This window comes from Vicugna pacos, chromosome 19 (assembly GCF_048564905.1).
Source record: "Vicugna pacos chromosome 19, VicPac4, whole genome shotgun sequence".
Taxonomy (NCBI): Eukaryota; Metazoa; Chordata; class Mammalia; order Artiodactyla; family Camelidae; genus Vicugna; species Vicugna pacos.
In genome coordinates this window covers 954,409-975,574 of record NC_133005.1, presented here as the reverse complement: position 1 = coordinate 975,574, position 21,166 = coordinate 954,409, and the positions used below count along the sequence as shown (strand labels likewise).

At 62.7% G+C, this 21,166-nt stretch overlaps 3 protein-coding genes across 5 annotated transcripts; 2 read left to right on the top strand and 1 right to left on the bottom strand.

The window, feature by feature from the left end:
- The first annotated feature begins 4,331 nt into the window (after positions 1-4,331).
- Positions 4,332-10,067, top strand: LOC102533072 (cystatin-13-like). Its single transcript, XM_006218281.3, has 4 exons — positions 4,332-4,512; positions 5,746-6,046; positions 7,958-8,071; positions 9,886-10,067. Exons 2-4 carry the CDS (start codon positions 5,819-5,821, stop codon positions 9,967-9,969), a joined length of 426 nt encoding a protein of 141 aa, XP_006218343.1. The 5' UTR covers positions 4,332-4,512; positions 5,746-5,818; the 3' UTR covers positions 9,970-10,067.
- Positions 10,068-12,483: 2,416 nt separating this feature from the next.
- On the top strand, positions 12,484-14,837 carry LOC102533313 (cystatin-9). Its single transcript, XM_015251191.3, has 3 exons — positions 12,484-12,925; positions 13,946-14,059; positions 14,549-14,837. The coding sequence occupies exons 1-3, from the start codon at positions 12,596-12,598 to the stop codon at positions 14,636-14,638; spliced, it is 534 nt and encodes a 177-aa protein (XP_015106677.1). The 5' UTR covers positions 12,484-12,595; the 3' UTR covers positions 14,639-14,837.
- Positions 14,838-17,287: 2,450 nt separating this feature from the next.
- LOC140685300 (cystatin-9-like) lies at positions 17,288-19,636 on the bottom strand. 3 transcript variants are annotated; one of them, XM_072943634.1, is made up of 3 exons: positions 19,185-19,636; positions 18,067-18,286; positions 17,288-17,577 (listed from the first exon to the last, which is right to left on the bottom strand). In XM_072943634.1, exons 1-2 carry the CDS (start codon positions 19,512-19,514, stop codon positions 18,116-18,118), a joined length of 501 nt encoding a protein of 166 aa, XP_072799735.1. In that variant the 5' UTR covers positions 19,515-19,636; the 3' UTR covers positions 17,288-17,577; positions 18,067-18,115. The 3 variants fall into 3 exon arrangements, with proteins under 3 accessions (XP_072799735.1, XP_072799736.1, XP_072799734.1); XM_072943635.1 differs by having other exon boundaries at positions 18,067-18,180; positions 19,218-19,627; XM_072943633.1 differs by having other exon boundaries at positions 18,067-18,180; positions 19,185-19,608.
- Between the last annotated feature and the right edge of the window lie 1,530 nt (positions 19,637-21,166).

The window sequence follows — 21,166 nt, the reverse complement described above, 5'->3', positions numbered from 1 at the left end:
ACCAGCCCTGGGAATGGACCCAGGCCAGCGAAGGGGGCTGCTCCCCCTCGACCTCGTGAATGAAACAAGGAGACCACTCTGTTTCCGAGGCTCATGGGATAGATTCAGGTTCGCTCCTGAGAAACAGAGGAACTTGGCCAGGGAGCAGGGAGGGGAGGAGTGGCCGGGCTGTGGCCAGAGCAGAGGCCCAGGAGGCCCAACCTGCATGACCAGCTGGGGTCGGTGAGAGATGGGGCCCTTCTGCTGATGGGGGGTCCTGTGCCCACGTGCTGGCCTCGGTGGTGAATGGCACGTCTGCCCCGGAGGCCTGGGACTGAGACGGGTCCTGCACTGGCCTGGCCAAAACGGCTCCTGCCCATCCTCCCAGCTCCGCCCCTCCACCAGGGCCACCTGTGGGTGCTGCTGTCACAAAACTGAAACCAAGCGGACGTCCCCCTCTCTCACGGCCAAAGGTGAATCAAGCGGACGTGAGCCTAACCAGTGGGGAGGCCAGCTCACCAGCTTCTGCTGGATGTGCGGGTCAGCTCGCTGCCGCCAGCCTCACCCAGGGCCAGCGAGAGCCTCACTCCTCCCCGAGGAACCGTCCTCTCCTGCAGACTGCCTGGTGGATCGTCCAGGAGGAGAGGCGACTTGCAGGGCCTGGACGACACCTGTGCAGGCCACTGATGACGCCAGTGGGGACCAAGTGTGCCTTCGTGCGCCCATGCGGCCCATAACATTTTATGCCCCAGCTCTACCCCGCGCACCGCCCAGTCACCCGGCAGCAGGTCTACTGTGGCCCCATGCCTGTCAGCAGAGACGCTCCACACGGGCACTCACACGCCCTGCCCCTCCCTCAGTGCTCCCCACCCCGGTGCTGGGCAGCTGCCCAACTCCTCCCTGCAGCCACTGGCCTGGCCTCTGTGGTGGAAGGCAGGCATCCCCAGGAAGTGGGGGGAGTGGAGGCCAGAGTGCACGGGGCATGAGCACGCGCGGAGGAGCTGTGGGCCAGGCTTGGCAGGTGGAGCCCGGAAGCCGCAGTGTCTGACCGTCTCTGCACAGAGCCTGGCCACCCGGGACCAGTCCTGGGTGACAGCCTCCCTTCCCAGACGTCAGTATGTTTGTGCACAGGGAAGCGAGCCTTGGGCCCTGGCGGGGCCGCAGGAGCCCCCTGGCCGGGGGGCGAGGCCAGGGGCGACGTGCAGCCACCTCCCAGACACAGGCGGGTCTGCACCGCAGGCGCTGGCCCCTGCAAGGGCAGGGCCACGGCCTCAGGCCGGCGCAGGAAGTGGGGTTCTCGTCCCAGCTCTGCCACCTTCTACCTCCAGGGCCTCGTCTGCTCACCTTTACCTTGGAGAACAGCACACCTGCCTCTCTGAGAGGTGCTGGGACCAGGGCGGGGGAGGGGACGCGGGGCTGGCACTTCTCACGGGGGAGGGGTGATGCTTTGGCCCAGCTGTCAGTCAATGCTTGGACGCTTACACCTGCGGGTCCCTGCTGGGGTCAGGCCGGGCAGTGGCCTGGGGGACCCTAGGCAGCAGAGACCTGAGCCCTGGCCTCTGCTGCCTCCTCCCACTTCTCACTGCCAACCTCGTCCCAGTAGAGATAGAAAAGTGCTAGTTCTGTGGTCACTGTCATTCTTGAGCTGACACAGTGTAACTGTTGCAGCTTCAAAGTGGGCCAGGGACGAAACAACCTGCAGTGCTCTTGTCCGAAGCGCAGTGTCCTTGGACCGGACAACGGGGAGGGCGTGGGTGTGGGAGTCTCCGGCTTTATCAGGACACCAGGCGCGGCTGCAGCGTGCACCCCGGGCAGATAGCATGTGAATCTGTGGGCCCTTCTGAGGAAAAGAGCTCGTCCCCTGCCCCACGCCGCCCCCACCACAGGCACTGCAGCGACGGGCTCCCAAGCTTCCCGACGCGGTGGGCTCACCCCGAGGTCTGCACGTGTGCGGCGCCCAGAACCCTGCCTGCCCCTCCCTGTGCAGAAACTCCATGTGCACGAAAGAAGCCTCTTCTGCAGTCACTCACCATCCCACCCACCCTTGCCGGTGGAAAAAGCCAGAATGTGGCTCCGTGCTGCTGCCAAGATGAGGAATCTGCCCTGTCGTGGGACTAACTTCCACTTGCTCAGTGTCATGGCAAACTTCACCCACAGGAGAAGCCAGAGCCAGGCTGCAGAACGGAGAACCGCTCCAAAGTCCTGGGGACAGGCCCCCATGCTTCCTGCCAAAAGGCAGGTTTCTGCAGGGCTCCCCGATTCAGCCACCCCTGGAGCAGGCCTTCAGGGCGTGGCCGCAGTCAGGCTAGCTTTGCTGGAATCCCGAGTCTCCCAGCCTGGCTGAGTGCCGGTGAGGACAGGCACCTTTCCCAAACTGGGACCGGAGCCAGGGGTCAGGCCCCGGCTGGCGCCTCCCGGGAATCCCGCTGCGCTGGGCCCCGTCCTGGCTTCTGCTGCCCTCGCTCAGCCTCTGCCTTGGCTGGTGGTCGGTGAGTGCAGACGCGAGGAAGGTGGTGGCACCACTTCCTTCCAGGCCCCTCGGGGCGGGGTCTGAGCCTCAGGCGCAGCGTCTCATGGGGGCCTCTCTCTGGGAGAGAGATGGGCTGCCCTGCCTCCAGGCAGGGTGGACGGTGGGGAGCTTTGTGGGGTGGTGGTCAGAGTGGAGAGACAAAGGGACAAATAAATCTCCGAGGAACTTATTTCAGTGACGTTATCTGGCCCCACCGCCCGGGCGGCTCCAGAGTTTCCGCAGGGGGCTCCCCCGTAGCAGTAAGGGTGGAAGGGGAGGCCAGGATCTGTCCTGAGCTGCTTTCCCCGGCTTATGTCAGAATGAGCCCCACTTGTCCACATCAGGAAGTGGTGAAGGTGCCGATGGCCGTAACCATGGAGCCAAGACCCCCGGTTCAGCCGCGGGCCCACCAGGCTTCTGCCTCCCGGGACCAGTTTCAGTGTGATGCTCGCTCCATAGGCGCCGCCTCTGAGGCCGCTTGTGAGGCTCCCTGCACACCAAGGACCCGCGGACGCCCCTCCCCTTCACCTAAACCCTGCCGGGGCCGCTGCGGCCGCTGGGGCTGGCGAGATGGGCCTGCGTGGACACAGCTGGGGAGGACGCCTTCTTGTGAACGGTTCTGTTCTCCCTCATTCCAGCCAAAGCCTGCTCTCTCCAGCCACAGGTCCAGGACAGGGTGTATCCAGACCGAAACATTTAGGCAATGACTACTCTACTCCAGCCCAGAAAACCGTGCCCCCACCCGCTTTTGTGCACGTCGGCAAATATTTCTGTGGAATAAAACTCTGGATGTGGTGCATCTTGTTGACGACTATGCAGCTTTTCAGGGTTTACCAGGGATGTTTCCCGTGTGGGCCTGCGGAATTCACAGAAGGATGTGGGTTCTCTGAGGAAACTGTCTTTTCTTTGGGGTTTTAAAGAGCTTTTTCAATAAAAGGGAATTTAGCCTGTTGCCAAATATCTTTCAAGTAACTTGTTCTGTGTTCCCAGTCCTCCCTTGGCGGTCGGGGAGAGGGGTGTGTGCGTACAAACTGTGGCCCCAGGTCTGTCACTCTCCGCTCTGGCTCCTGTGTTTCTGACGAGCTCAGACAGGGCTGCTGAGGCCAAGCACGGGACTTGTCTCTGACACCGGCCCTTTAGCAGGGGCCTCGTCGGCCCGAGAGGCCAGCTTTCTGTGTGGAATTTTCTTGTGGGTCAGGTAGGCTCCTGCCCATGCTCACCTGTACCCTGTCCTGGGGACACTCTCCCAGCTTCCGAGCTCTCAGGAGCTCCTGACTGCGGCCGAGCCAGGCCCTCCGTGCAGAGCGGGCTGGAGCTCCGACCCTCAGGGAGCCTGGCTTGGGCCCCGAGAATCACAAACGGGAAAGGAAATCCGACAAGGGAAGGTCTACCTGCCCTGGACAAGGCTGGAGGCTGGGTGGGGACAGCTGACAGGCCAGCGGGGATCGGTCCCCCGCTCACCCTCAGAGGATAGTCACACCTGCACCGCTGCTGCCCGCCTTCCACTCCACGTTTCTGGCCTGGGCACCTCCCGCAGCCTCCCCTCCAGGGCCTCGCAGCCCAGGCCCCATGCGCCTGGCTGACGGAGCCTCCTCCGGTCTCTAAGCCGCAGGGTCACACGACAGGACCGCCCTGGAGGGGTTTCGCTTCCCGCTGCTCCACCCGAAGCACTTCTAGAAATGTGAGCAGTCGGCAGGCGTGGAACTCTGTGCTGGGGCAGGTGGCTCCCGTGAGCCTGTGGACTTCTGAGCCAGAGGGGCCCCTGTCAGGGAGCCAGTCACTCACGCAGCATCAGAGGGGCAGGGCTGACATCACAAAGGGGCCACAGAGGTGACCACTGGTGGGAGGGCAGATGCACCCCGACTTCAGCCCCTGGGCCATGAACTGAGCACGCTGGAGACAGCACGCGGGCCACGGGACAGGAGCCGGCGAGCTCGGGTCCTCAGGAAGGAGGAGGACCTGCTGCGGCTGGCGGCCGCTTGGAGCTCTGCCAGCCGGGGAGTGGAGAGGGGCTGGGTGCTTAGGTGGGTCTGGGTGCAGCTGTGCTGGGCAGGAATGACCCGGGCAATTACTGCAGAGGCCGCGGGGCGGGAGTCAGCAGCTCGAGCCCCATGGGTATGACGTCAGCGCTTGCCATCCAGCGGGGGGCAGGGCAGCCAGAGCGCAGGTGACCACGGGACGAGCTGGGCCCCGGGCATGGCATCCCCTGTGCACCAGCCTCCCTGCAGGGCAGTGATGTGCACTCTGAGCAGGTGTGCAGCCCGGTCGGCCTCCAGCGGTGAGGGTCTGGCTGGCGACTCCTGGGCAGAGGGCGCGGGCCAGAGCGCATCCCCGGCGGGCATCTGAGCTGAGACCTTGTGAGTGTTCGGTGTCATGTGTGTCTGCCAGCTACCAGGCATCTCCTGGTCTCGCCATCACGCCCTCTGTTTGGCTTGGACATATTGTCCTTACTTCTCTGCGGCGAGCGCACCCCCGGACCCAGCCTGTCTCGAGCCGCTTGCCTGCTCCTGGTTTGCACCTAACACATCGGCCCCTGGGCCTCGGCCTCACTAGCCGCCCTTGATGAGTTTCTCCTGCAGAAGGAGCCGCCTCGAAAGCAGACACTGGGTCGGCTGTGGTCCCTTGTGCGCGTGGGTCAGACTGCGACGGGGCGGTCCCAGAGACACTCCTCCTGTGGGAAGGGTTTCCCAGCCTCGGGGGGACGGTGGGGATGAGACGTCCCCCAGCGGCGAGGGCCCAGCGAGACTCCCTGGTGCTCGGGGACGGATGCCAGCGCGTCGCTCACCAGCCCGACCAGAGAAAGCCGCCTGAGCCGGTGTGAGGTCTCCATGCTCGTGCTGGGAAGGAGACAAGGGGAAGGAGGGTGTAGAGGCCACGTTCTCCCCGGGCAGTGTGTGCCGCAGGTCCAGTGCTGTCTGCGTGCAGACCTGTGCGTGCTGGGCACACGTGGGCCTTGCAAACAAGGGCTGGGGGCCGAGCAGCAGGAAGAACAGCTGTGTGTGCGCGCGTGTGCATGAGTCTGTGTGTGCGCGCGTGTGCATGTGCTCGTGTGTGTGCGTGTGCGCGGACGTGTGCATGAGTGTGTGTATGCGTGTGTGTGTGTGTGCCCACCTCCACCACGTGGGTGCACGGAGATGTGCATCCTCCCAGAAAGGAAGCAACCAAGATGGGAAACTGGACTGAATTGCACACTTTGCAGGCAGCTGCTTTCGGTGGGGAAGATGATGTTACAGCAGTTTTTTCCTTTTCACTCGCAGCAGAACAGGGCAGGGCCCCCCAGGCCTGGGAGGACAGAAGAAACTTGGCCCAGGGCCCCTTGGCTGGCCTGTCATGGCCAGGCTCTGCCCCAGCCTGCTGCTCCTGGTGGCCACTGTGGCCCTGGCGTCCAGCGCTGCCCACGCCTGGGGCACGCCGAAGGTGGTGAGGAAGTTCCAAGACATCCCGAAGTCCTACGTGTACGTGCAGCAGGCTGTGTGGTTCGCCATGAAGGAGTACAACAAAGCCAGTTCGGACAAGTTCGCCTTCAAGGTGGTGGAGATCCTGAAGTCCCAGGAGCAGGTTGGTGGCTTTGGCTCCCCCTCTGTCTCCGGGCCTGTGGTAGAGGCAGGCCCACTGACGTGGGGAGCAGCTGAGAGAGGCCCTGAGCCAAAGTATGTGAACTTTATTTTAGGGGATTGGGGAAGAAAATCGATTAAATCTCCTCCCATACAATTCTGGGGTAAAATACAGCACATCCATTAAGATAACTTAGAGTTGGCCACCATCACATCAGAAGGCGCAGGTGAGGGCCTAGAAGGGCCCTTGGAGGGGTCGTTTTTGGGAGTTTGAGCGGACCTCATTCACAGGGGTCGTGTGGGCGGGGGTGGCTTGTGACACAGCAAACCAGCAAACAAACTCCACGTCCAGCTTTCACCGAAAAAGGAACTGGGGCCGAAGGGAAGCTCTTCTCTATAGAAAAGTGCCTGCTTACAGCTGTGAACGACCGTGAGACTCGAGCATCACCTTTGGCAACCACCAAGGTCATGAGGGGCTCGGGCAGAGGCCAGCAGTGACCCTCCCCCCGCGGGGACAGCGTGGGAGGGAGAACCCCTGCAGGGAGTCCCTGCTGAGTAACTACAGCCAGGATGCCCGGGGGCCTCGCTCCCCGAAGGCCCGTGCCAACACCGGGGCAAACTGAACGCCACGCGCCTCCGATGCGGCGTCACTGGAAGGGCACCCCAGACGCACCCCCGGCGGTAATCACGAGGGCCGTTAGCGTCTCCGAGCCCCACTGGAAGGATTAGTGTCGTGAGACAGGGGAGCAGGGGACAGTTCTCCATTCAGGGAGGCTTAGGAAACAAGCGGATAACTGCCGGGGGTGGTTCTGTATTGCCTCTTGGACTTAAAATAATGCTGGAAAGGCTGATGCGAGGACAGCGGGAGGGGTCTGAACATGCACTGTGTCTTAGAAGAGCACGTTGAACCAACGCTGTGTTTCCTGAGGAAGAGCTGTCCTGTGGTTTTCGCAGGGGCCGGAGCTGGCGGGCAGGCCGGTCTGCTGGAGCCCGAGGCGTGGGGAGAGCCCGGGTTGTAGGCGACCCTGGCCCGACCTGCATCTCTGCCCTCCTGTCACCACCAACCTGCCCGTTTCCTGCCTTCTCGTGTGGTCGGAAGGTGCAGGCAATGCCTCCACCCCACAAGAGGCCGGACACCGGCAGCCTCACCCGCTCTACGTGGTGGGTCCTGGGCTCCCCCGGTCCCCTGTGCGGCCCCGGCTCTGTCGTCCGTGTCCGCAGGCAGTGGTCACCTGCCGAGTTCGGACGTCACGGGTGTCAGCGTGGCACCCGTTCCTCATGAGGCTCCCCCCTCCCCGGACCGGCCCGCTTCCCGGGGCTTCTCCTTCCCTGTTCTCCCCATTTATCAAACAGAAATGGTGGGTCCTGCCTCATAGACAGGGATTCAGTAATAAAACAGACCAGAGACCCACGTGTCCCAAAACTTAGGTCTCATTTCGTGCTGTTTGCTAGTTCTTTTCATGAACGTACATTTTATTTCTCTGCTCTGCCAGCTCTTGAATGCAGATAAGGATGCAAAAGAATCAAGGAGAAACAGGTTCAAAGAGGCCAGAACAGGGGCCCTCCTTGGATGGAGGTGGGCCCGCGGGGCTGGGGGTGCGGGAAGATGCGGAGAGTCAGGGATTTGGGGGTGTGCCGCGTGGAGTCGGGGTGGATTGTCAACAGCCAAAGCTTCAGGGGGAAGCAATACACTCTCAGCAGATACTTTAAATACAAGAGAGACTGGGAAACAGAGATCGAGGTACGACCAGCCCTTGTTACCCCAAGACTCTGACAAAAAAAACAGCCGTAGGAGGGAGGGAGGGAGGGAGAAACAGCCTCTGTGCTGAGCAGGGACGGCATGTTGGTTTAGCCACTTGATCACGGACGCCACGTACTCTTTCATGAGGTCTGACCTTAAATTACTCTCGGGCAGATCACGGATAGCTTGGATTACCTCGTTGAAGCCAAGATTGCCCGGACAACATGCAAGAAAGTTCCAGGAGGAAGCGAGAACTGCTCAGAGCAGCAGGACCCCCAGATGCAGAAGGTAGGTGCTCAGACGGCGTCCAGCAGCCCTCGCTCGCCCAGCTCGACATGCCTTCGTGTCCTGCGGAGACGCCTCCCTGCCTCTGCCGTGGGTGGGTCTCAGGACGCCTGCGGGTCCCCGTGTCCCCGTGTCCCCGTGTCTGAGCTCCTGTGCATTCGAGCGTATGTGCTTCCTCTAGTTATTTACTGAGACCTAGAAGGGAAGAAAGGGTGAATACGTGAGCTCCTTGGAAAACAAATTTTAAAACTTGATATTGTTTTAGATACAGGCCTGATTCACTTCAGGTAGAAAAGTTGGGTGTTTTCAGAAGACTTCAGTGGCTTAAAATCAACTAGAAAGACGCTTGTGTAAAGTTTACCCCGTCGGCTTGTCACGTAGCCAAGTTTTTTCTGTATTTTGTATTTGGGTTATTGTGTAGCCGGGATCACACTGTGCACCGTTCCACAATTCAGATGCTTATTTGACAATAAAATCTAAGGAGTTCCCAAACTGTAACATCATTTGAGGGCACTCTATAGCGGAACTAGTTGACGTCATTTAACGTTTACACATAGTCTTCAGTCGATCCCGGAGAATTACTCACGTTTTCCTCATTCTCAGCCGTTGCGAGCGTGTCCTAATGAATGTTCTTCCTTACTTCTGTCTGTGTGTGTCTGGCTGTTGCTGCCTTGTGGGCAAATTCCCAGAAGCTGAATTACTCATCCAACTTTTTTTTAACTTCTTGAAGATTTTTAATACATTCACTAAAATGTCCCCTAGGATTGCTCTCAATAGCTGGGATTTCTTTTTTTTTTTTTCTGGTGGGGGGTAGGTAATTAGGCTTAGGTAATTAGGAGCCCGGGACCTCGGGCGTGCTGCTAAGCACGTGCTCTACCGCTGGGCTCCTCCCGCCCTGCCGCCTGGGTTGCTTTCTATGCTGGTTGGTCCAGAAGCTAAGGAAAAATTTGACCCCCTGATAAGCCCACTCTCTCCCCTCCCCACCCCTCCCACCGCTGCCAGGAAGCATCTCAACCCATCCTGGATGCCCCCTCTGCCCGGACGCCCCCCAGGCCGGCCTCAGTTCCTCCGCGGCAGCTCTGGGTTGCGGTAGCTTGGTCCTGTTTCCCACTCAAACTGAACCTCACACAACTTCGTGTCTACTTGGTGCTGTCACTCGTGCTTCCGCTGATGCAATGGAGCTCAAAAGAAAGAATTCTTTGTATTTTTATTCTAACTGAATAAAGATTTCGGGAGAGAGGAGGGACACGGCGAGTCATCCGCGCCGGGAACCTGAACCCCTTCATTCCACAGGCCCTGGAAAGGGCTCCCTGTGTAACCCCCCAGCTCTCCAGGGCAAGCTTTCCGTGGTGGTCCCCAGCCAGACTTGGCTCCTTTCCCAGGCATGCAGGTCCCTGACCCTTCCGTGGTGCCGCCTCCCCCGGGGAGGACCGGCTGGGCCCTCCGTGCAGCACGGGGTCTCCGTGTGGCCGGAGGAGGGCTGGAGCTGGGCATGAGGGTTTCTCGAGAATGATCAGTCCCTGGGCTCCAAATCCTGCTCTCCCCACATCAGCGACGGCTTCAGATCGTGGGACGTGAACTGACGAGCGCTCCTCCTGGTGGCAAGGCGGGCTCCCCAGGAGAGGCGACCCCAGCCAAGCCCCGCAGGGCCCCGGCCCACAGACCGCGGAGACGGCGCAGGGCCCTGGCCCCGGCCTCTTAGCCGCCTGAAGCCAGATCCCCGCTCCTGGACATACGCATTTCTGGGGCTGTTTTGACTGTGGGTTTTGTTTCACTTTTCTTTCTTACAAGCTGATTATCCTTTTTGTCTCTTTTAGATGTTTTATTGCACCTTTATTGTTGCGTCCAAACCCTGGAACTTTGAACTCAAGCTGCTGAAGAAGGAATGCCGATCCGTCTAGCCCTCCGGCGCGTCCTGCGCCCTGACGTGCCTCCGGAGAAGCACAGACGCCTGAGAACACTGAAATAACACGACTGACATGCTGCCTTCCCTCTTGTAGCCTTTTGCCTTTTTGTGCGTTCTCCGCGCGAGGAGGCGGAGCCGTGCTGCCTTTACGCGGTGGGTAATTTCTGCAAGGCTCCGAGGGTGCAGTCGTGTGGGAATGTCCATCCGTGGGTTTCCAGACAGCTCCCTGCCTGGGACGCAGGAGCTCACGCAGCTGTAGACAGAGGTTTAAACCCCAAATCCAAGCTGGGAGACAGCTGGGTCATTTGCAGACTTGTGTTGTACTCTTGGTTTTGAAATGAAGCAGAAATTTGCCAGAGCGATGGTACCTGGCAAGTAGGCTGCGTGTGTGTGTGCGTGTGTGTGCGTGTACCTGTGCGCACACAGTGGGAGGTATAATCCAGTGCTGCGTGACTGGCCTTGCCCTTGCTGCTTGAGCCATTTCTTGTGTCTCTGTGGGGTCTGTGGGCCAGGGCCCTGCGGCAGCTTGGCTGGGGTCACCTTTCCCGAGGTCCCGCTCAGACTCTGAGAGCACCGCCCCATCGGAAGGTGAGTTTGGCTCCGGGGAGCCCACCTGCAGGCTGGCTCGCTCTCACGGCTGCAGGGCGGTGTTGGCTGCTGGCAGGCGGTCTCTGTCCTCCGTGTGGGCCCCTCCGGGGGTGGCCGGGGGCTGCGTGTGGTGCCTGGTTCCTCCAGACACAGGCCTGAGAGACCAGCTGGAAGGCACAGCTCCCTCTGTGTCCGGCTTCAGGTGCCCCACCAGCTCCTTTTTGTGTTACTGGTCACCTAGATTAGCTCTGGCTGGGTGGGGTCGGGGACACAGCAAGGTGTGACACACAGGAGTGTGGCTGCTCCTTGTAGTCGCTGCAATTAGACAAGTTCCAACAGCAGTTCCTGGGCATTGACTAAACAAAAAAATGACTTTTGCCCTAAACACACTTCTATACATAAAGTACACACAAGGACATACTGTGCGGCACGGGGAGCTGTACCCGGTGTTTTATGATGACCTATAATGGAAAAGAATCCGCAAAAGAACGTACATGCACACGGGTAACTGCATCACATGCTGCACACCGGAAACTAATGCAGCATTGCAAACCAACTATTTGTCAATATAAAAAAAAGAATGACTTTTCAGGTCAGGAAGCCCCCGGCTGTGAGCGAGTCTGTGCAGGGACAGGCTGGCAGGTTCACAGCACCCCCTCTCCCCGCACAGGCCCCGCCTGCTCACGGACACCTGGCTTCTGGACACCCACCTTTTTCTCTGTCACCAGCATGGTGTTCTGACCCCTTCCCTGAGCCGCTGCAGCCCCCAGACCATCCTCCAGCCCCAAGTCCCCAGCCCACACGGGGTGGATTTCTCATTGTGGCTCCACTGCATCCAGGCCCGGGGGCCCTGAACCGAGCTGCTCAACGTGTGGTCCAGAGGCAGGAGCGGCACTGGCCCCGGGAACGGGCTAGGGTGCGGATGCCCAGGGCCTGCCCAGCCTGGGGTCAGAATCCCGCAGCGCCGGAGAGGCCCAGGGGCAGGGCACCCACAGGCCTCCGGGGCACTCTGGTCCCCTCTGAAGGTCTCAAGGAGCTGGGAACAGAGGCTAAAGGCCTATGTCAGGGCTCAGAGCTGAGGCCTGGATTGGAAAGGGTGTGTTGTGGGGTCATCCCAGAGCTGCCTGAGCCGCCCCAGTGGGAGGCTGTGAAGGTCTCTTCTGCACAAACAGACTCTGCACAGGAAGCAGTGTCCTCTGTGCCGTGGCCCTGAGGCCACAGGAGGGCACCAGCGTCTCCCGTGGACACAGCTCAGCCTCCCTGAGCACACTGGGTCCACCCCCGACCCCCGCCTCTCTGCTCCTCCTACGCTCACGCTCCCTCCCGTAACGACACCCCAACAAAAGGGGTGTGGGAGGCCGCCGTGGGTCGGTGGAGGGGGCGTGGCCATCACACAGCAAGGTTGACCACCCCGGAGCGGAGCGGGGGCGGGAAGGGAGACGCAGGGGCTGGCCGGCAGCTCCGGGGTCCAGGAGTGTCCAGGACCTGCACGTCCTCTGACCTGGCGCCAGCCCAGGGGCCATGAGCCTCACTGTTCCACAACTCGGGGGGTTGGGGGCCACGTGGGACGAGGCCACGCCCGCACCTGTCAGGACCCCGGCCCCTGCTGCCTTCTTAGCATCAATGCCCTTGACGTCTGGGCAGGCGCCTCTGTCGCCCTCAAAGCCGGCCCTCGGCAGCCCCTCCTCTTTGGCCCTGTCCCTCCTCGTCTCGCTGACCCTCACCCGCTGCTGTGCCCAGGGACCACCTTCCTCCGAAACCTCTCGCAACTGTGTCCTTGATTCGGAGTCTCGGCCTGGGGCCCCCAGGCAAGCCTCCCTCCCCCGGAGGGGCCCAGGGGCGCCTGTGCTGGGCTTCCGCTGCAGCGGGCCCTCCTCCACGGCCGGCCCCTCCCGCCCCCGCCTGGCTCCCGTGTCTCTGCCCTGGGCCGCGGGAGCTCTATCAGCTTCGGATGGAGGAGGCAGGGTCACAGGAGGGAAGACACAGGGTGCAACGCCAGAGGGAGGCCCAGGGGAGGAGTGTGCCTGGAGCAGATGGACTGGACCGAGGCCCAGGCAGGCAGGGTGGGAGCCGGAGTGGGGAAGGCGGGAGGCATGGGAGCCCGGCCGCCCACAGCCACGCAGCGCCGGCAGGGCAGGTGGAGGTGGGCTCGGCCCTGGGCCCTGCTCCTGCTTCTCCTGGGTCCCCAGCTCCCGGAGGCTCGCGGCGGGGGTCTCCAGAGGGAAGTGAGCGCGGAGGACCAGAGGGTGCTGGAAAGGTACTTACCCGCCACCGTGGAGTACGCCGTACACGAGTTCAACCTGAGGAGCCAGGACGAGAACGCCTACAAGGTGAAGCGTGTCCTGAGGTCCTGGAGGGAGCCGGTGGGTACCACGCGCCCGCCCCGCCGGCCGGCACCTGCTCTCGCGTGAGGCCGGGGGAGGGTCTCGTCCAGCCGCCCTCTTCCCCACCCGAAGCCCGTAAAGCAGAGGGGAAATGCAGCCTGTTCAGTCGCTCTCAGCTCCTATCAAAGGAGTAACTTGGAAATTTTTAGCACCTCAGTCCATCAACTCACACGTAAGGTGTATCTTCAGTTTTCGTCATCTCTGGACGTGGTTTAATGAAGAGTGACCAAAATATGGCCGATGAGGGGATGCAGGTATTTAGTTAAAAAAAAAAAAAGGAAAAAAACCTCAGGGAGTATTGGATTCGATAGATTCAGAAAGTATTTCAAGGAAATAACAGCAAAGTGGGTTAATTTAGAAAGAGAGAGACAGAGACGCCCAGACATGCACGGAGGGAGGGAGGAGGCCGGGGCCTGGGGGGTGGGGGCAGGCCGCAGGGTCCCCTGGCCCTGAGGACCCCTGTGGGGCCACGGCCTCTCCTCTGGCTCCGCCTGCTCGGGGCGCCTTCCGGGTCTCCGCCCACGCGGGCTGAGTGTGACTTACACTCTTCCGGACCTTGGTTCTTAATCCGAAACTGTTCTCCTGGCCGTGGGGTCTCTGCAGAGTGCCAGCAGGGGTGGGATTTCCACGTGGGCTGCAGACGCCAACGCTGAGACCCTCGGCCGGAGGAGCACGCCTGGCCTGTGTGTGCTTGTGAGTGTGTGTGTGTGAGTGTGCGTGTGTGCGTGAGTGTGTGTGTGCATGAGTGTGTGTGAGTGTATGAGTGCGTGTGTGTGTGTGTGTAGCCGTAGCTCTGAGCGGCATTTTCCTGCCGTGGGGCAGGTGAAAGCGTGACATGGGGCGTGAGGGTGAGCCCCCCTTTCTCAGGACTGACTGACCCAGCACACTTGCAGAGCCGACACCCCCGGCCCGGCCCGCCCCCCTGCTCTGCGTGGACCTGCTGTGCCTGCCACCCGGGGGCAGGAGGGACGCCCTCACCTCGGTGTCTCCCGACCACAGGTGGACACCGCCATGGTGTTCTCCACGGAGCTGCAGCTCACCCGCACCAGGTGTGGCAAGTTTGACGAAGACATTGACAACTGTCCGTTTCAAGGACGTCCGGACGTGAACAATGTAAGAGACGCACCAGCCGCCCTCGGGTGACACAGGGGTGGATGCCGCCCCGGGGGCGGGGGTGTGGCAGTGATGACGGCGCCGCTCCTGGAGACACAGGGGGGTGACCGGCACCCTGCCCCGCGGAACTCCCGCTCCTGCTCCAGCTGACAAGGGGCTGAAGCCCGCCCCAGGACAAGCCCCGCAGGGTCGAGGCCCCTGGGAGACAGCAGGTGTGCAGGGAGACTCCCAGTGGGGCGCTGGCGGCTTGGGTCCCACTGGAACAGCCTCTGGGGACCACGGGCCTGGCGGGGAAAGAAGGACACAGGCGCCCTGGGGTCAGGAGCGAGTCCCAGGTCGGGGGCATCGACGACCGAGGGCAGGAGCCTGCACCCCCCGCCGCCCCCGCCCCCAGGAGTGCAAAGGTGTGTGGGTGCTGGGCTTAGAGCCAGAGCCACCAGCTTCCCAAGGCCCCCCCACCCACGCTCCCTCCCCTGCGTTTCCCCGCAGACCGTCACCTGTCTCTTCACCATCAGCACTGAACCCTGGAGAACAGTGTTTGAGCTCCTGAACAACACGTGCTCGGAGGGGCTCCTCTGAGGGAGACCACGGCCCCGCCTGGCCTCTGCTGTCCTGCCCCGGCCACCGGCGGGACCTGTTGCGGCCCTTTGGTGGCGGAGCAGCTCGGTTCTGTTCCTTCACGAGCGGGTGTCTGGGGGTCACATCCGGGCGAGGTGGAAATTGCTCCCTGTCCATTTCCCCCCGTAGAATCGGCCATTAAACACCAGCGTTTCCGGCAGCCTGTGCCGCCTGGTCCGGAGGGCGGGGGCCGGGCGGGGAAGGCGTCCTCCCGGCAGGGCTGCTGCTGGCCTAGGGGCGGGTCCGCTCCCCCTTCCTCTCGGCCAGAGAAGCTTTTTTTTAGTTTAACACTTGATTTCCTGATTATCGTCATCATTAGAAAACAGTCACTGTATGTTGGGTGGAGGTGTTTACAGGAAACTGCGAAGCTGTCTAGTTCTCGGCCTCCCCCTCCTTTGTCCTGTATCACGTTCAGTCTTCTTGACGTCGGCTCTGCCCGAGGGGCCTGGGGAGGCGGGTCTCCCTGTAACTGCACCAGCTGTTCTCCCGAATATTCCAGCTCCTTGGTGATGTTCTGATGGGGGAGGAGGGTTGGAGTCTGCGACGGATGGAGCCTCTCACGCCGTCACCGGGATGACGCTGCTGTGGCCGGACCAGCGCTCCGCCGCCAGGGCTACACACACGCTTCCGGGTGCCATTTGACTAGTGACGTGAGTGAGGGAATCGTCACGAGAAGGCACTTCTATGGAGCCGTGGATTTCAACACTTGGTGGTGACATCTGGTTACTGGGGACACATATGCCTGCCGGGTGCTAACCAGCAAGGGAATCTGACTTGGACACCCCATGTCTTTGGGGTTCCAAAGGGACACAAGGTGCTGCCCCAGCCTCAGGGGGGCCCACACGGCATGGGGCGGGTGGGTCCCATGAGTCCCCATGATGAGGAGACACTTCAGGGTGACCCAAGTGGACAGCCTGGAGGAGGAGGGACCACCTCCTTCAGTTCCGGGGACCATGCCCGTGTCTAGGGCTCCAGGCACCCACCTGCTCGAGGCCTGTGCCCTTGCCCTCTCCTTCTGGGGTTCCTCCCCTGGCCGATGCTCAGGGTCACTTTGACAGTCACGGTGGGGAAGCACTCCTGGGCGCTGCACATGGCCTCCATCTCCGTGGCACCTCTGGGCCCCACCTTAACTTGTCCCAAGGCTGTGGCCGAGGTCCAGACACGGTGGGAGATGGCATGTGTGCCAGGTCTCAGGGGACCCACGGCAGAGATGAGGACGGAGGAGGAGCACCGAGCAGCTCCGACCCAAAGGGGGACATGGCCGTGCTGCAGCACCTCCCCTCCGTGACCCTGGATTTTGTCCCTCACAGCAGCTTTCAGGAAAGGCAAGGCCCATGCTCTCCCCATGTGGGGAGTGGGCCTGGAGGTGCCGACGGCTTGGGGCACAGAGGAGGGTCAGGACTGGCCTGCGGCGGAGCGGGGCTGACCCTGAGGTTTGGCCCAGCGCCCGGCGCAGAGAGGGTCAGCCAGTGGGCAGGGGAGGGGCTGAGCCCCGGGTGTCAGCTGGCATCCCGCTTCCTCCCCACCCCTCAGGGCTCAGACGCCGCCGTGCTCTCCCCCTCCCCCAGGGAAGGGAGCACCACGTGCACACACAGTGCCCCAGGCCCCACTCAGCGTCCCTCACAGGCACCCTTGTCATCCACACTGGCGGGGCCCACGGGGAACAGGACAGCAGAGGGCTCCCTGGACACTGGACGGGAATCACGGAGGGTAAAGGACCTCTAAGCTTCCTTCTCTTGGAGGAGCCGCAGGTCAGGAAGGGCCAGAGAGGCAGCAGAGGAGGGGTGGGCTGTCTCCCAGAGCAGCCGGCCCAGTCCGGGCACAGGTGGCAGAGGGACAGGAGCTGCGCTCACGCCCAGCGGTGCCCAACCAGCAGCGAGGACCCCGCAGCGGGCTCCCCTCAGCTCCACGGCAGTCACGGGCCTGGGAAGCCATCCGGTGCCTGTGGAGGACGCGTCCAGGCGTCCTCACACCATGTGACCCGACCCCTCCACCAGGCAGACCCTGCGTGGGAGTGAGGTCTTCCTGGAACGTGCCCGCTCCTGCTTCGGTCCACGTTGTCCGCGGTGCTTCCAGACACAGCCTGGCGGGGGTGGGGGTGTTGAGAGCCAGGCCGCAGGGCCAGGCGAGTTGGCCAGGTGGTGTCCTGGGGGAGGGGCGGGGCAGCAGCAGCCGCAGTGCCTCGCAAGTCGAATTGTCCCAAGGTCCTGGGTCCTCGTCGCAGGTGCAAAGTCCCTGAGCTGCATGCTTCTAAAGAGGCTCCAGGAGCCACTGCTGCTGCCGGAGACTGGGCCTTCCATGTCCTCCCGCCGCCCCGAGCGCCCTGCTGGACACGGGCAGGTGTGAGCAGGCCCCCCAAGGCAGGCGCTGAGGGCCAGAGGCGCATTGACCCTGGGGCTCCCGTCAGATCATGGCGATGCCGCCCTGAGAACCAGGCCATCCTGTGAGCCCAGAGATGGAGATCAGACCGCCAGGGCTTGCTAGGTGCTGCCACCTGCAGCTGGCTCAGGTGTCCCAGGCGAAGCGGACCCGCCCCTAGGCCAGCGGCAGCCCTGCCGGGAGGACGCCTTCCCCGCCCGGCCCCCGCCCTCCGGACCAGGCGGCACAGGCTGCCGGAAACGCTGGTGTTTAATGGCCGATTCTACGGGGGGAAATGGACAGGGAGCAACTTCCACCTCGCCCGGATGTGACCCCCAGACACCCGCTCGTGAAGGAACAGAACCGAGCTGCTCCGCCACCAAAGGGCCGCAACAGGTCCCGCCGGTGGCCAGGGGCAGGACAGCAGAGGCCAGGCGGGGCCGTGGTCTCCCTCAGAGGAGCCCCTCCGAGCACGTGTTGTTCAGGAGCTCAAACACTGTTCTCCAGGGTTCAGTGCTGATGGTGAAGAGGCAGGTGACGGTCTGCGGGGAAACGCAGGGGAGGGAGCGTGGGTGGGGGGGCCTTGGGAAGCTGGTGGCTCTGGCTCTAAGCCCAGCACCCACACAACTTTGCACTCCTGGGGGCGGGGGCGGCGGGGGGTGCAGGCTCCTGCCCTCGGTCGTTGATGCCCCCGACCTGGGACTCGCTCCTGACCCCAGGGCGCCTGTGTCCTTCTTTCCCCGCCAGGCCCGTGGTCCCCAGAGGCTGTTCCAGTGGGACCCAAGCCGCCAGCGCCCCACTGGGAGTCTCCCTGCACACCTGCTGTCTCCCAGGGGCCTCGACCCTGCGGGGCTTGTCCTGGGGCGGGCTTCAGCCCCTTGTCAGCTGGAGCAGGAGCGGGAGTTCCGCGGGGCAGGGTGCCGGTCACCCCCCTGTGTCTCCAGGAGCGGCGCCGTCATCACTGCCACACCCCCGCCCCCGGGGCGGCATCCACCCCTGTGTCACCCGAGGGCGGCTGGTGCGTCTCTTACATTGTTCACGTCCGGACGTCCTTGAAACGGACAGTTGTCAATGTCTTCGTCAAACTTCCCACACCTGGTGCGGGTGAGCTGCAGCTCCGTGGAGAACACCATGGCGGTGTCCACCTGTGGTCGGGAGACACCGAGGTGAGGGCGTCCCTCCTGCCCCCGGGTGGCAGGCACAGCAGGTCCACGCAGAGCAGGGGGGCGGGCCGGGCCGGGGGTGTCGGCTCTGCAAGTGTGCTGGGTCAGTCAGTTCTGAGAAAGGGGGGCTCACCCTCACGCCCCATGTCACGCTTTCACCTGCCCCACGGCAGGAAAATGCCGCTCAGAGCTACGGCTACACACACACACACACGCACTCATACACTCACACACACTCATGCACACACACACTCACGCACACACACTCACAAGCACACACAGGCCAGGCGTGCTCCTCCGGCCGAGGGTCTCAGCGTTGGCGTCTGCAGCCCACGTGGAAATCCCACCCCTGCTGGCACTCTGCAGAGACCCCACGGCCAGGAGAACAGTTTCGGATTAAGAACCAAGGTCCGGAAGAGTGTAAGTCACACTCAGCCCGCGTGGGTGGAGACCCGGAAGGCGCCCCGAGCAGGCGGAGCCAGAGGAGAGGCCGTGGCCCCACAGGGGTCCTCAGGGCCAGGGGACCCTGCGGCCTGCCCCCACCCCCCAGGCCCCGGCCTCCTCCCTCCCTCCGTGCATGTCTGGGCGTCTCTGTCTCTCTCTCTTTCTAAATTAACCCACTTTGCTGTTATTTCCTTGAAATACTTTCTGAATCTATCGAATCCAATACTCCCTGAGGTTTTTTTTCTTTTTTTTTTTTTAACTAAATACCTTCATCCCCTCATCGGCCATATTTTGGTCACTCTTCATTAAACCACGTCCAGAGATGACGAAAACTGAAGATACACCTTACGTGTGAGTTGATGGACTGAGGTGCTAAAAATTTCCAAGTTACTCCTTCGATAGGAGCTGAGAGCGACTGAACAGGCTGCATTTCCCCTCTGCTTTACGGGCTTCGGGTGGGGAAGAGGGCGGCTGGACGAGACCCTCCCCCGGCCTCACGCGAGAGCAGGTGCCGGCCGGCGGGGCGGGCGCGTGGTACCCACCGGCTCCCTCCAGGACCTCAGGACACGCTTCACCTTGTAGGCGTTCTCGTCCTGGCTCCTCAGGTTGAACTCGTGTACGGCGTACTCCACGGTGGCGGGTAAGTACCTTTCCAGCACCCTCTGGTCCTCCGCGCTCACTTCCCTCTGGAGACCCCCGCCGCGAGCCTCCGGGAGCTGGGGACCCAGGAGAAGCAGGAGCAGGGCCCAGGGCCGAGCCCACCTCCACCTGCCCTGCCGGCGCTGCGTGGCTGTGGGCGGCCGGGCTCCCATGCCTCCCGCCTTCCCCACTCCGGCTCCCACCCTGCCTGCCTGGGCCTCGGTCCAGTCCATCTGCTCCAGGCACACTCCTCCCCTGGGCCTCCCTCTGGCGTTGCACCCTGTGTCTTCCCTCCTGTGACCCTGCCTCCTCCATCCGAAGCTGATAGAGCTCCCGCGGCCCAGGGCAGAGACACGGGAGCCAGGCGGGGGCGGGAGGGGCCGGCCGTGGAGGAGGGCCCGCTGCAGCGGAAGCCCAGCACAGGCGCCCCTGGGCCCCTCCGGGGGAGGGAGGCTTGCCTGGGGGCCCCAGGCCGAGACTCCGAATCAAGGACACAGTTGCGAGAGGTTTCGGAGGAAGGTGGTCCCTGGGCACAGCAGCGGGTGAGGGTCAGCGAGACGAGGAGGGACAGGGCCAAAGAGGAGGGGCTGCCGAGGGCCGGCTTTGAGGGCGACAGAGGCGCCTGCCCAGACGTCAAGGGCATTGATGCTAAGAAGGCAGCAGGGGCCGGGGTCCTGACAGGTGCGGGCGTGGCCTCGTCCCACGTGGCCCCCAACCCCCCGAGTTGTGGAACAGTGAGGCTCATGGCCCCTGGGCTGGCGCCAGGTCAGAGGACGTGCAGGTCCTGGACACTCCTGGACCCCGGAGCTGCCGGCCAGCCCCTGCGTCTCCCTTCCCGCCCCCGCTCCGCTCCGGGGTGGTCAACCTTGCTGTGTGATGGCCACGCCCCCTCCACCGACCCACGGCGGCCTCCCACACCCCTTTTGTTGGGGTGTCGTTACGGGAGGGAGCGTGAGCGTAGGAGGAGCAGAGAGGCGGGGGTCGGGGGTGGACCCAGTGTGCTCAGGGAGGCTGAGCTGTGTCCACGGGAGACGCTGGTGCCCTCCTGTGGCCTCAGGGCCACGGCACAGAGGACACTGCTTCCTGTGCAGAGTCTGTTTGTGCAGAAGAGACCTTCACAGCCTCCCACTGGGGCGGCTCAGGCAGCTCTGGGATGACCCCACAACACACCCTTTCCAATCCAGGCCTCAGCTCTGAGCCCTGACATAGGCCTTTAGCCTCTGTTCCCAGCTCCTTGAGACCTTCAGAGGGGACCAGAGTGCCCCGGAGGCCTGTGGGTGCCCTGCCCCTGGGCCTCTCCGGCCCTGCGGGATTCTGACCCCAGGCTGGGCAGGCCCTGGGCATCCGCACCCTAGCCCGTTCCCGGGGCCAGTGCCGCTCCTGCCTCTGGACCACACGTTGAGCAGCTCGGTTCAGGGCCCCCGGGCCTGGATGCAGTGGAGCCACAATGAGAAATCCACCCCGTGTGGGCTGGGGACTTGGGGCTGGAGGATGGTCTGGGGGCTGCAGCGGCTCAGGGAAGGGGTCAGAACACCATGCTGGTGACAGAGAAAAAGGTGGGTGTCCAGAAGCCAGGTGTCCGTGAGCAGGCGGGGCCTGTGCGGGGAGAGGGGGTGCTGTGAACCTGCCAGCCTGTCCCTGCACAGCCTCGCTCACAGCCGGGGGCTTACTGGGGTTGATGGGAGGCTCTGACACTGCCTGAGCCTCCCGCTCGTGAGGTCCCCACATTCACGAGGTACACTGTGTGCTCACAGCTCATCCTCCCCTGAGATCTTGGCTGCCTGTTCCCAGGGAAATAAGCCCCCAGCCTCTTATCTTTAAAGAAAGGGAGTCTTTTTGGTCAAGTGCCATGGTCAGTGTTCCCTGGTCTCCAAGTGCAGGACTC

Coding starts and splice junctions, on each gene's coding strand:
- LOC102533313 (XM_015251191.3), top strand. CDS start 12,596: ATGGACTGGACCGAGGCCCAGGCAGGCAGGGTGGGAGCCGGAGTGGGG. Junction 12,926..13,945: donor TGAGGTCCTGGAGGGAGCCG/GTGGGTACCACG, acceptor TCCCGACCACAG/GTGGACACCGCCATGGTGTT. Junction 14,060..14,548: donor GACGTCCGGACGTGAACAAT/GTAAGAGACGCA, acceptor GTTTCCCCGCAG/ACCGTCACCTGTCTCTTCAC.
- LOC140685300 (XM_072943633.1), bottom strand. CDS start 19,514: ATGGACTGGACCGAGGCCCAGGCAGGCAGGGTGGGAGCCGGAGTGGGG. Junction 18,181..19,184: donor TGAGGTCCTGGAGGGAGCCG/GTGGGTACCACG, acceptor TCCCGACCACAG/GTGGACACCGCCATGGTGTT. Junction 17,578..18,066: donor GACGTCCGGACGTGAACAAT/GTAAGAGACGCA, acceptor GTTTCCCCGCAG/ACCGTCACCTGCCTCTTCAC.
- LOC102533072 (XM_006218281.3), top strand. CDS start 5,819: ATGGCCAGGCTCTGCCCCAGCCTGCTGCTCCTGGTGGCCACTGTGGCC. Junction 6,047..7,957: donor TCCTGAAGTCCCAGGAGCAG/GTTGGTGGCTTT, acceptor ACTCTCGGGCAG/ATCACGGATAGCTTGGATTA. Junction 8,072..9,885: donor AGGACCCCCAGATGCAGAAG/GTAGGTGCTCAG, acceptor TGTCTCTTTTAG/ATGTTTTATTGCACCTTTAT.